This window comes from Sturnira hondurensis, unplaced genomic scaffold, assembly GCF_014824575.4.
Source record: "Sturnira hondurensis isolate 20B ecotype Veracruz unplaced genomic scaffold, ASM1482457v3 Scaffold0018728, whole genome shotgun sequence".
NCBI classification, from domain to species: Eukaryota; Metazoa; Chordata; class Mammalia; order Chiroptera; family Phyllostomidae; genus Sturnira; species Sturnira hondurensis.
Genome location: NW_028091359.1, coordinates 703,464 through 716,030, shown reverse-complemented (window position 1 = coordinate 716,030; position 12,567 = coordinate 703,464). Strand labels below are relative to the sequence as shown.

The 12,567-nt window shown below is 39.1% G+C and overlaps 1 protein-coding gene across 1 annotated transcript in view; it reads left to right on the top strand.

The window, feature by feature from the left end:
• The first annotated feature begins 123 nt into the window (after nt 1-123).
• Nucleotides 124-12,567, top strand: part of SKA2 (spindle and kinetochore associated complex subunit 2) — a 29,719-nt gene continuing 17,275 nt past the window's right edge. Inside the window, exon 1 of the mRNA XM_037070117.1 lies at nt 124-229. Coding sequence (XP_036926012.1) covers nt 197-229 — 33 coding nt within the window. The 5' untranslated portion in view covers nt 124-196. The remainder of the gene's footprint in view (nt 230-12,567) is intronic.

The window sequence follows — 12,567 nt, the reverse complement described above, 5'->3', positions numbered from 1 at the left end:
TTTGTGTCTTTGCCCAACAGGAAAACGTGTTTCAAGAGGAAAGGCGTTACCAAGCCGCCAATGGGCGGGCGCCGGTGAAGCGGAGGAGCCAATGAGTGCAAGATGTTGAGTGACAGCTGTCCAATAGGGTCCCTCAGTGCTAGTATGGTTTGCGGCTTAAGCGGCGCCGCGGCCCGAGGAATGTCAACTATTCAACATGGAGGAGGAGGTCGATAAGCTGGAATTGATGGTGAGTGTAAAGTGAAGGAGACCTACTGGCTGGTTTATTTTTTCCCCGATGGCTTCCAAAGTGGGACACAATTTGGAGTCGCCGGAAACCCTGGGTGGCGGAGGCTGGACCAGATCTGAGTTCCCTCCCCCTGCACCAAAGGGAGTCGCCGCCGCCTGATTTTTTAACCGCCGCGGGGGGAAGGGGTTACATCCGGGAAACTGGTGAGGGAAATGGCGGGAGATGCTGAGGGTGTGGGGCCATTGGGATTTTTTGTTCCTTGCCCTCACCTTTCCGCCCCTCATGGAGCTGTAGATGGTGTAGACATTTGTATTAACACCAAAAAGATGTGACTGGAATGGTCCCAAAACGCCCCAAGAAAGGAGAGGTAGTTCATACTCCAGAAAAGGGATGGAGGGTGGGATTGGGTGGGGATAAACGGAGTGTGGCGGAGAGAAATCCCTTCGGGGCTGAGCTGTTCGCGTCCTCCAAGCCGGGCTTGAAAGTCTGAGAAAGGATGCTAGACTTGCGTCCTCAACTTCCTAGCGGCCAAGAAAGCCCCTAGACCAGCTCTTGTTGGGCCCGAAGTGGGCAGGCACTCCTTGGTGGGGGAGCGAGCGATGGGCATCTGAATGCTGAGCTCCTTTCCTGGAGCACGGGCGGGATTGGGACGAGGAAGGCGCCCTGCTCTTGAGTTGCCTAGTTTCATTCATTGTGAAAGTAGGGGGCGGGGGCGAATAATTGGAAAGGACTCCCGCTGCTGCCTGGCCTGCGTGAGGGCGCCAGGCTGGAGAGCTGTCCTAATTTTCTTCTATGGATCCTTCTCTCACTTGTCCTCTTTATTCCCTCCCTTCCGTCCCTAGGCTACTAGCTGCTAGCTTGATCGCCCGCGCTTTTTTCTTATCTTCTTAGTTCCCTGGCTTTACCTTCAGTCCTTTTACTCCCCCCCTGCGTTGGCCAGTTTTGTTTAATTGGGCTGGCTTCCTTAAACGTGGAATTTCGAGGACTCACTCGTCATTGAGCTCCTGTCGGTTTTTCGTTAAAGAAAAAGTACGAGTAAGTAAAGAAGTCAAAGTCTTCACCCGCAATCCGCCCCCCTTCCCCTTGCTATATCCAGGCAGTACTCCTTCGGTATCATTTGTGGCTGTGCTGCTCTCTCCAGGCTGAATCTTGCTTGGGTCACGTTAACATTTGCACGTGTAATGATCCTGAAAGAAACGGAATACTATCCTCGCCCCATTCCCACCCCCAGAAAATATAGGACCTTGATATAACTTATTATTTTCTTCTGATGTATTAATGAATTGCAAGTGCCTCAGATACAGATTTGATTTGAACTTTCAGTTGTTCCCAGTGTTTTGAGTTCATTTTCTTGGGGTGGGGTTGGGGAGGGCGTGTTTGGAGACAGGGAGGAAGAGAAATGGCAGAGAAGGATTTTCTGCAGCTTTCCAAACCTGTAATAATGAACTTTTAGTTCAAAGTTTTGTTATTTTTATCATTAGCTGTCTTAACAACAAAAAAAGTTGAAGTATTGTAGTAGTTTGATTCCATCAACAGGCATAAATGCTAATATTGTCTTGCCCTTCTCCCCCCCCATTCTGAATTCCTCCTTCCAGATGTGAGATTCGAAATGATGCTAGTTTTGCTTTGAGCAGTTTTTCCCCCCTGAAGTTGGCTGTTTCATTTTGAGGTACCAATTAAGTGTTTTCTGGACTTTGCAATATTTTGAGTCAGTATTCTGACAGGACTTTTTATTTTAGATTGAGCATATTTTATGTTAAGGGAAAATGATTAAATGTACATCTGGAAAAGTAAGTTTTAGAAAATTATGAGGTAGCCAGACTCAAACCTTTAGATGTTCGAATAATGGGGTAGTTTTTAAAGCAACCTTTTTAAGAGAGGAAAGAGAAGAAAGCAGATCTTAAATTCCTTCCATCGTGAACAGTTTAGTTTCTGAGATTCTAAAGTCAAATCATTTTCGGTGCAAGCCGTCTGATTTTTAGTTGAAATATTCTAATATCTGAATTTTGTGGGCCAGGATTTGAGGTCAAGACACGTATGTCCCAGCTGTCCTATATCTGAGTTCATTTCTTCTAGGTTCTATCCAACTAGTAGCTGAATTGGACTATTTAAGGGAAGGTTAATGAAAATAATGGAAAGTGTATTTGCATCAATCAACATTACTAATAGAGGGAAAACCTTATTGTGTATTGTAATCTTTATTCCCTAACTTTTTTCTTCCTTTAATCAGGGGTATTTGTCTATTTCTGGGCTTACATCTGAGTTTGGAATGGTTTCTTAGCGGTTAGAAGGTTAGGATGTTAGTTGGCTTGAATTCAAGGAAACCTGGTAACTTACCATAAATCTTTACTTCTTGGATACCCCTCTCCCCCATTATCCCATTATTATTTTCTCTGATTTTAAGTTTGAAAGGAAGGGAGATGATTTCCTCCTATGTTTAAGATGTTTTAGGGGATAACTGAAAATTTAAAATCCTCTTTCATAATATTCAGTTAGGTAGGGCTAAGGGTGTTATGTTTAGGACATTGATTCTCTGAAGCCTGTAAACTCTAGATAAAAAGCCCTAAGATGGGTAAGTGCTTTTTGTATTGTAGTTTAAATTCCAGAGATAGATTGGGTATATGGAGATTGGAAAACATCATTTTACTTTTTATTTTTCTTCTTTGATGTTCTTATTCAAAAGACTTGTTTTATATGGCAGTCAATCATTATGGAGGAACTACCCAACCTATCTCAGCAGAACAGAAACATTTTTCGCAACTTTGCCTTAGTAGTAATTACATCAGTTTTGTTAAAACGTTGCCCGTGTTAGTAACTTGTAAAGCTTAGGACATACTTACAAAATTCCTTTCTGTGTCAATATGCATGTTTCTATTTCAATATTAATCATAGATTAGTCATCATAAAATATCACTTTGGGAATCCAATTCTTTTTTTTTACATTAATATAAATGTTTTTATTTTTTGCATATCTTCTGTGCAAAATGGCAATTCTTAAATTCTTTTCTCACTGAGGCTTCAACTGATGCAAGATGCCTTTGTGTTCCTTTCTTCACCCTACTGCTAACGAGTGCTCTGACTTTATTGCACTACTGTACTTTACACTAGCAGTGCAATAGTATTGTCAAAGCATCTGAAAGCAGGATCCACACCAGAATTTTGACTCTTGCCTTACATCTTCAGTATCTGTGAGTAATTTACTGAAATCTTTGTGGCTGAAAACTTTTTTTATTATAAAAAATTTTACCACCAAAAGTATTTTAAAAACTTGTAATTTGAAAAAATGTTTTTAGCTAACTAAAAACTCACTGTTGTGATGCATTATGAAACACATTAAGAGAATAATTTTTATACCTAAATTTGTTATGGCTACTTTCAATGAGTAGTACTTTGTAATTTGCTTCTTTCTCTGACAGATTTGGATAAGCTTTGGCAAATCTCAGGTTTTATTTGAATTTTAAGATGAATTAGTAAGTGATGAAAGCAATGTCAGTTGTATATTTACTATGATAACTTGCCCCACATCTTAATTTGTGTATTGTGTAGTAAATGCTTAAATTTAAAACTTAAGAATGTTTGATTTAAAGTATTTTTTAAAAAACAAATTATGAGATATAACGTGTGAATCCAGCACTATATTTCATAATCAGTTTTATTAAGCTACAATTTACATACACTAAAACTCACTCATTTTAGATGTACAAATTTGATGAGTTTTGACAAATAAGTACACTCGTGTAACCACCATCCTGGCCATGATATAGAACATTTTCATCAGCTTAAGAAAGTTTCCTTATGCCCTTTCGCAGTCAACCTCTTCCTCCGAAATTCCCTGACAACCACTGAACTTCATGTGAATGGAATTACATACAGCATGTGGTCTTTGTTTCTGGTTTCTTATACTTAACATAATACTTTTGAGATTTGTCCATGTTACATGTATTAGTAGTTGGACCATTTTTATTGCTGAGTAGTATTGCTTTGTACAGAATATCATGAATTATTCATTCACCAGTTTATCAATTTTGGGTTGTTGCCAATGTTTACCTATTATGAATAAGTTGTTATAAACATTTTATTTCAAGTCTTTATGTGGACATAATGTTTTTGTTTCTCTTGGATGGCATGATAAATGTATGCTTGATTGTAACTGTAGACCAGGGGTGTCCAAACTTTTGGCATCTTTGTGCCACACTGGAAGAAGAGTGTCTTAGGCCACACATTAAATGCATTGTGACATGTAATCACACAAAAAAATCTCAAAATGTCTTAAGTATATTTACAGTTTTGTATTGGGCCACATTCACGGCCATCCTGGGCTGCATGTGGGGGGGGAGTGGTTCCACAGGTTGAACACCCCTGAGTAGACAGTAAGAGTGCTGGGGAGTCTTCCCCCATTGGCCAAGATGGTGACAGGGGAAGGATCTTACACTGAGCATGCCAAAAGCTAGAAAGATAATTGGTTAGGAGAACAAAGCCCTCCCCTCGCTATCCCTATAAGAACCATCTGTGGATTAGAGAAGGAAGATGAGATGGTGTTAGGGCGGGGAGTCCATCATTCTCCCAGGTCTTGTGCACCTGAATAAATCTCTTTCCTGTTGCACCAGCACCTGCCTCATGAGTTGGGCTTTTGTGGCAGCAGGCAGCCCAACCTCCATTTTTGTTCTGTTAGGTGATCCTCTAAGAAACTTTTGAAATCTCTTCCAAAACTATGTATTAGGGTTTCAGATTCTTCATGTCCTCACCAACACTTCATATTGTCAGTCTTCTTCATTTTAGCCATTCTCATAGGTGTGTAGTTATATCTCATAGTTTCATTTTGCATTTCCTTAATGGCTAATGATATTGAATATCTTGTCATGTGCTTATTTACGATTGGTATATCTTCTTTAGTAAAGTGTCATATCTTTTGCCAGTAGGGTATGAAAGGCCACGAATATGAGCTTATTTAAAAATCAAGTGGGAATTTTTTTTCTTTCTTGGAGCAAAGTAAAAGTTTTAAAGAAACCAAAGTATCTTACCTTCATTAGCCAAACATAATACAAAGTTTTAATATTAAGAATATTCCAGATAGCCCTGGCCCATGTGGCTCAGTTGGGCATCATCCTGCAAAGCCAAAGTTTGCTGGTTTGATTCCTGGTCAGGGGCACATTCCCAGGTTGCAGGGTCATTTCCCCATTGTGGTGGGGAGGGGGCATGCAAGAGACAACCAACCGATGTTTTACACATCAATGTTTCTCTTTCTTTCTCCCTCCCTTCCCCTCTATCAAAAAATAAGTGAATAAAATCTTTAAGAAAAAAATTATCTCAGATAAATATTTTTTTTATTTTAAAAGGTTATACTATTTCTCTTTATTTTTTATCTTCATCCGAGGGCATGCTTTTTGATTGTGGATTTTTTTAAATAAATGATTGTTATTTTTAAGCCATTGAGTTTCTTGGCATCGTGTGCCACAATTTTGAAGTATGCTGGCTTAATCTAGGCTGCTGTTGAATTTCAAAACTTACTCAATTCATTTACTAGTATACTGGCTAATCCATTCTCAGTGGTGTAGTCTAGTTATATAGTAATATTAGCTTACAAGTGAAGGAAACATTGTGCATCCTGACAGTTAATGAGTGACCAAGGGGAAAGCATATAAAGATATACTTCTGCACCAATTCTCTTTCTGGCACGAAGTTTGATAACATTGAGAGCCCTCAGTTTAGGGGGCTAGAATTAGTAAATAAAAATATAAGATGCCCAGTTAAATTTGAATTTGAGATAAGCAATGTATACTTTTTTAAGTATAAGTATGTCCAAATAATGCATGGGACATGTTTATACTAATTTTTTCTTTAAAGAAATTAAAAGAAAATTGTATTTCTTTCCATTACCAGTTAGTTCCCTTATGTCCTGCCCACCCACCCCTCCCCCTGCAATCACTGTTGTTCATGAATCCTTTTTCTTTTTCGCCCATCACTCCACCCCCTAACTTCCCTCTCCCAGGGAAACAAAAGAAAAAATAAACAAATGGGACTACATCAAACTAAAAAGTTTTATGCACAGCAAAGGAAAACATCAATAAAATAAAAAGACAGCCCATAGAATGGGAGAACATATTCACTGAAAGATCTGGTAAGGGATTAATATCCCAAATTTATAAAGAACTTACAAAACTCAACACCAAAAAAACAACTCAATTAAAAAAATGGGCAAAGGACCTGAATAGACACTTCTCCAAATAGGACATAGAGATGGCCAATATGAAAAGATACTCATATGAAAAAATGCTCAACATCAGTAATAATCAGAGAAATGCAAATTAAAACCACAATAAGCTATCACCTCATACCTGTCAGAATGCATATCATCAATAAATCAACAAAAAACAAGGCTGGTGAGGATGTGGAGAAAGGGGAACCTTGTGCACTGTCGCTGGGAATGCAGACTGGTGCAGCTGCTGTGGAAAGAAGTATGAAGATAATTCAAAAAACTAAAAATGGATCTGTCTTTTGACCCAGCGATCCCACTTCTGGAAATATATCCAAAAGAACCCAAAACACTAATTCAAAAGAACATAAGCACCCCTGTGTTCACTGCAGCTTTATTTATAATCACTAAGACACAGAAGCAGCCCAAATGGCCATCAGTAGATGAGTGGATAAAACAACTATAGGACATTTACACAATGGAAAATGGAATACTACTTGGCCGTAAAAAATTTTTTTTACCCTTTGCAACAGTATGGATGGACCTGAAAAACGTTATGCAAAGTGTAATAAGCTAGTAAAAAAGACCGGTACCACATGATTTCACTTGTGTTTTTTTTTTTAAAGATTTTATTTATTTACCTTTTAGAGGGGAAGGGAGAGAGAGAGGGAGAGAAATATCAGTGTATGGTTGCCTCTCTGAGTCCCCTGCTGGGAACCGGCCTGCAACCCAGGCATGTGCCCTGACTGGGGATCGAACCGCGATCGTGTGGTTCGCAGGCCTGTGCTCAGTCCACTGAGCTATACCAGCCAGGGCTGAGTTCACTTGTATATGGAATCTAATTAACAAATTGAACTAACAAGCAAAAAAGACTCACAGATATACTAATTCTTTTCATTGTTTATCTTAAATTCAAATTTAACTGGGTGTCCTGTATTTTATGTTTCAACCCTACCTCAAATGCCCTTGTCAGAATGTATTTTCATATAGTTACTCAGAGTACATTAGATTGTAATGCTTTATCTATTTATTGATCAAATAATTACCAGCTAGGACCTCTTTTACCTATTGTGTATGAGGAGCTATGGTAAACAAAGTTATATGTAAATAAGCAAGAGAAACACGTAAGTCACAAACAATTGATATGGAAGAAAAAGTATAGTGTGCTGTGTCTTTAAACAAATATATATAATATTGGTCTTTTATAGTCTCTTAGCACATAAATAATAGATGCAAATAAATGTTTACACTGGGTGAATGGGAGGGGGTAGAAGCTAACTTTAAAAAAAATATTCCTCCCTTACTATAGAATGGTATGTTTATTATAAAGATTTAGAAATCCTGCTTAACAGAGAGAAAAAGTATATTCTACTACTCAGAACTAAAATGTTGAGGAAAACAGATTTCTTTAGTGATTTTATATGTCTCCTAGCCTGATTCCAGATGACCTGGCAATATTGACTTGACTAGTTTAAAACTCTTTCCTAGATACTTCCTATTCAGACATTTAATTTTCATTTTATTCTCTGAGGACTAACTCTTTCAATTTTTTTCATGGACTCAGATAAGCTGTAAAAGGAAGTGGACAGTGAACAGTATCTGCCCTTTTTTGTACCCAACAATATTCTTAGCATTTGTTTTTCAAAAGCAATCGCACATTTTCTGAATGACAAAAAGACAGCATTTCTTGGTACTTACTGTACCTTCTAGTTTTTCCTCTCCATCTTTAGGAGTGCATAGGTTCAGCTTATTTGGCAGTCTGCTTTGTTACCTTATCATTGACACTAAGACAGAAGTTACATTTCTCTTAAAGTGATGGTTTTTATTTTATTTTTCTTTAGACTATGGATCCTTAGAGGAGCTCCATCTTATTAGAAAAGTATATACGGATACATAAAATTGCTAATTATTAGCTAAGGTTTATAGATCTTGGCCCTATATAAGATCATGGGTCCCTTGCTAAGAACATCTGCTATTTAGCCCTGGCTGGCGTAGCTCAGTGGATTGAGCACAGGCCTGCGAACCAGAGGATCGCGGTTTGATTCCTAGTCAGGGCATATGCCTGGGTTGCAGGCCGGTTCCCTGCAGGCCAACTCCCAGCAGGGGACGCACAAAAGGCAACCATACATTGATGTTTCTCTCCCTCTCTCCTTCCCCTCTAAACATAGATAAATAAATAAATAAAATCTTAAAAAAAAAAGAGCATCTGCTATTTAGAGGTTGAAGTGTTTTGAAATTAAGTGACTACATATCACTCATCTTTTTTTTAAAGATTTTCTTTCTTTATTTTTAGACAGAGGGGAAGGGAAGGAGAAAGAGGGGGAAAGAAATATCAATGTGTGGTTGCCTCTCAGGCACCCTGTACTGGGGACCAGGCCTGCAAACCAGGCATGTGCCCTGGCTGGGAATCAAATCAGTGTGACCCTTTGATTTGCAGGCCCATGCTCAATCCACTGAGCTACACCAGGCAGGGCCACATCACTTACCTTGAATCCTTTTTAGTATCTGCATGAGTTATAATTGCTGTCAAAGATATATTCCCTCAAGGTTATACCAAGTTTTTGTTTCAAGTATGTGCACTATTATAATTATGTTCTGAAACTTAGGACTGTAGCTGTTTTGTCATATTTGATGACATATTCTAACTTTATACTCTGAAGACTGAGTTTATATACATATTGTACAATATAATCTATTATACAATATTCTATATATATTACACAATATAATATTTGAGCATCTGCTGTTTGCCAGACACTATTAGAGATTAGTGATTTTAACAAATAGCCTGACTTATTTGGGACAGTGAAAGTCAGTGAGGCTGAGGTACGAAATGTGAAGCTTTAGTGGAGAGAATATTAATGCCATCTTGTGAAGAATCATATTAAAAGTTGGAATGGCATTGGGAAGCCCTAATAATCTTTAAACAAAGGATGACTTAGCAGAGAATGTACTTATGCTTTTAAAAAATTGCTTTAAGCCCTGGCTGGTGTGACTTGGTGGGCTGAGCACAAGCTTGCGAACCAAAGGGTTGGCAGTTCAATTCCCAGTCAAGGCACATGGCTGGGTTGCAGGCTAGGTCCTCAGTAAGGGATGAGTGAGCAGCAACCACACATTGATGTTTCTCTTCCTCTCTTTCTCCTTTCCCCTCTGTCCAAATATAAATAAATAAATACATAAATCTTTTAAAATTTTTTATTTATTTATCTTTAGAAGGGAAGGGAAGGAGAGAGGGAGAGAAATATCAATGTATGGTTGCTTCTCATACATCCCCTGCTGGGAACTGGCCCCTGCTGGGGACTGGCCTGCTCCCCAGGCATGTGCCCTGATGGGGAATCGAACCGCAGTCTTTTGGTTTGCAGGCCCGTGCTCAATCCACTGAGCTACACCAGCCAGGGCTAAATAATCTTTTAAAAATTGTTTTAAATAGTCATTATGCATGCAGTAAATATTTATTATAATTTAATTAGAAGACATATATGCAAAAAGAAAAAAGAGACCCTACAATTCCATGACTATTAAGACTATGCTGTAACCCTGACTGGTGTGTCTTGGTTGGTCATCGTCCTGTCCTGCAAAGTGAAAGATTGCTGGTTTGATTCCAGGTCGGGGTGCATGCCTGGGTTGCTACCTGGTCTCATGCCTGTCTCTTGGTTGGGGTGCACGTGAGATGCAACCAGTCAATGTTTCTCTCACACATTGGTATTTCTCTCTCCCTCCCTTCCCCTCCCTAAAAATAAATTAATAAATAAAATCTTTTTATAAAAAGATTATGCTGTATATTTTAGAATTTTTGTAAATCTTTCTTTTTAAAAATTTATTTATTTTTAGAGAGGGGATAGGAGGGAGAAAGAGAGGGGAGAAACATCAATGTGTGGTTGCCTCTCAAATCCCCCCCTACTGGGAATTGAATCAGTGACCCTTTGGTTCTCAGGCCAGTGCTCAGTCCAGTGAGCCACACCAACCAGGGCCTCTTTATTTTTTCTAAATCAGGTTCGTTTAATATATCATGAGAGTGTCCCTATAGTCCATTAGGTGTCTATAGGACAATTAACGTAAATAACTTAGGATCCTGAAAGTTTTAAGAAATTTAATAGACTACTTCAACTAATAAAACCAGTCTTACAGGCAGGAGCTCATGTGCACTATCCTAACAATTGTTTCATAAATGCCTGCAAATTACGAACTGATGAACCTGAAGCTTGTGCCTACTGTGTTCTGCTTTGATGTTGCTATATGCCTGAAATGACATGCCTGTAACCTGGTGCGGGTGCATATTATGGTCATTTGGTTCAGACAAGCATAAACATGTATTTGTTCTATCTGGAAAAGAGTGGATAATAGTCAACACTCCAACATAAATATACAAAAAACAGTTGTGATTGTGTAGATATTAGAAGTGACCTTCAACTTGTAGGGAACTTGAAATATTTATTCTTAAAACAGGCATTAAGGGTGGTTGGGTTCCCTGGCTGTTTGTTGTTTCAAATGGATGAAAGTTCTTTTGTCTATGAATTGCCTTTTGTCATTGAGCATTAGGCTATTTATTAAAAACTAGGGACACAGACATGAAAGATCAAGCTCTTGCCAGCAAGAAATATGAAGTCAACTGCTGGATGTATCATGCAAACAAATGATTATAATATGTTACATGAAATGGTTGTCATGAGTGTATGTCCATGGTATATGGTCTTATAAGTCAGCTGGCCAACTGCTTGGCTAACCACCTGCTGAGCAGCCTAGCACACTAAGGAATGGACAAGAGTCACACGGTAACTATGCTATTCACTCAGCTTTTACTGAATGCAGGTGTTCACTCAAAGTAGAGCATCGGCATCCGTTAATATCCTACTCACACTAACAATCTAAGAGGAATATACCTCACACAGAGCAATCAATGAGGAATAATGATCTTGAGTCCCACGGTCTCAGTCTGCAGGTCCGGTAGACAGCACGGTGGGCAAAGGAGTTGTCAGTGTCTTGCAAGGAAGGATCTCCAGAACCAAGTGGGCAGCAGGGCAGACCAATTCCTCAGCCCAGCAGGGCAGAGCCTCTGGCAGCAATGCCAAGGGAGATCAGTGTGGCGTGGAGCAGCACTCTGGTGTGTGGAGCTCAGCTGTCTCAACAGTGGTCTGGAGCCTGCCTCAGTTACACCTGGAAAGTGGTGTGCTCCACCCTTCTGGGTCTCTTGATAAGTGTCTTGACACTCCTGATGGCAAGTAGGGAATTTTCCCAGGATCCTATCTATGGGTGGGACATGGCTGTTCTGTTTGGCTCCCTTAATGGCAAGTGGAGAATTTCCCCAGGAGCCTGTGAGTGGTCCCCCTCTGCAGATGGGGCTGTTCTGATTTACATGTGCAGATATCTTAGGTGTGTCTCCTTACCAGATGTGTCTAGTGTGACTTAGGTAGTTTCCCTCTTGAACCAAAGTGTCCTGGCTGACTGGCAGCCATCTTGGTTAACATAAGTAACTCCATTTTGTTTTATATACTTTGTTTTCTTAACTGGACCCAGGCCATTTTATTGGTCCTACTCTCTGCAGTGGTAAGCTGGAGCCTTGAACAAAATAAAATGTGAGTTGACAAAGGTGTTTTTAAATCTGCATTGGAGATAGAGAGATTCTTTGTTTAGTAATATAGCTAACCTACATCTAGGAGTATTAAGATACCTAATTCTCTCTTAAAACAATGTTTCTATGGTAAACACATTTCTAATCCTGGCTGAGTCCAGAATATACCTCTACTAACTCTTCTCACCACAGACAAGACTATCATATTTTTCCCCCTAATTTTCCTGTGGTTTGATGCTATGGAGACAAGCTCTCTCACAAGAGGATGTTGGGAGCTTTAAGAGCACCAGTCCTTTTGAAAGGCAGCACTGCTGTGGCAGTGAGATACTATGGGTTGTTTGTAAAAAAGGAGGTGTTTTTAAATTGGACTGTAATTATATTTTTTTCTTGTTGCCAAATAGTTGAGTAGTATGTAAAACAGCATGTCATTTACTTAAAATCTTTAACTGGTCACAATAAAGGTTACTATAACAGAATATTATACATTTATTAAATATGTAGTATGCTTTCTAAAAATCAAAGTTATTTCCTAAACTATTTCTTTTCCTAGTCCCAGTCTGCTTCCAAAGATGTCAA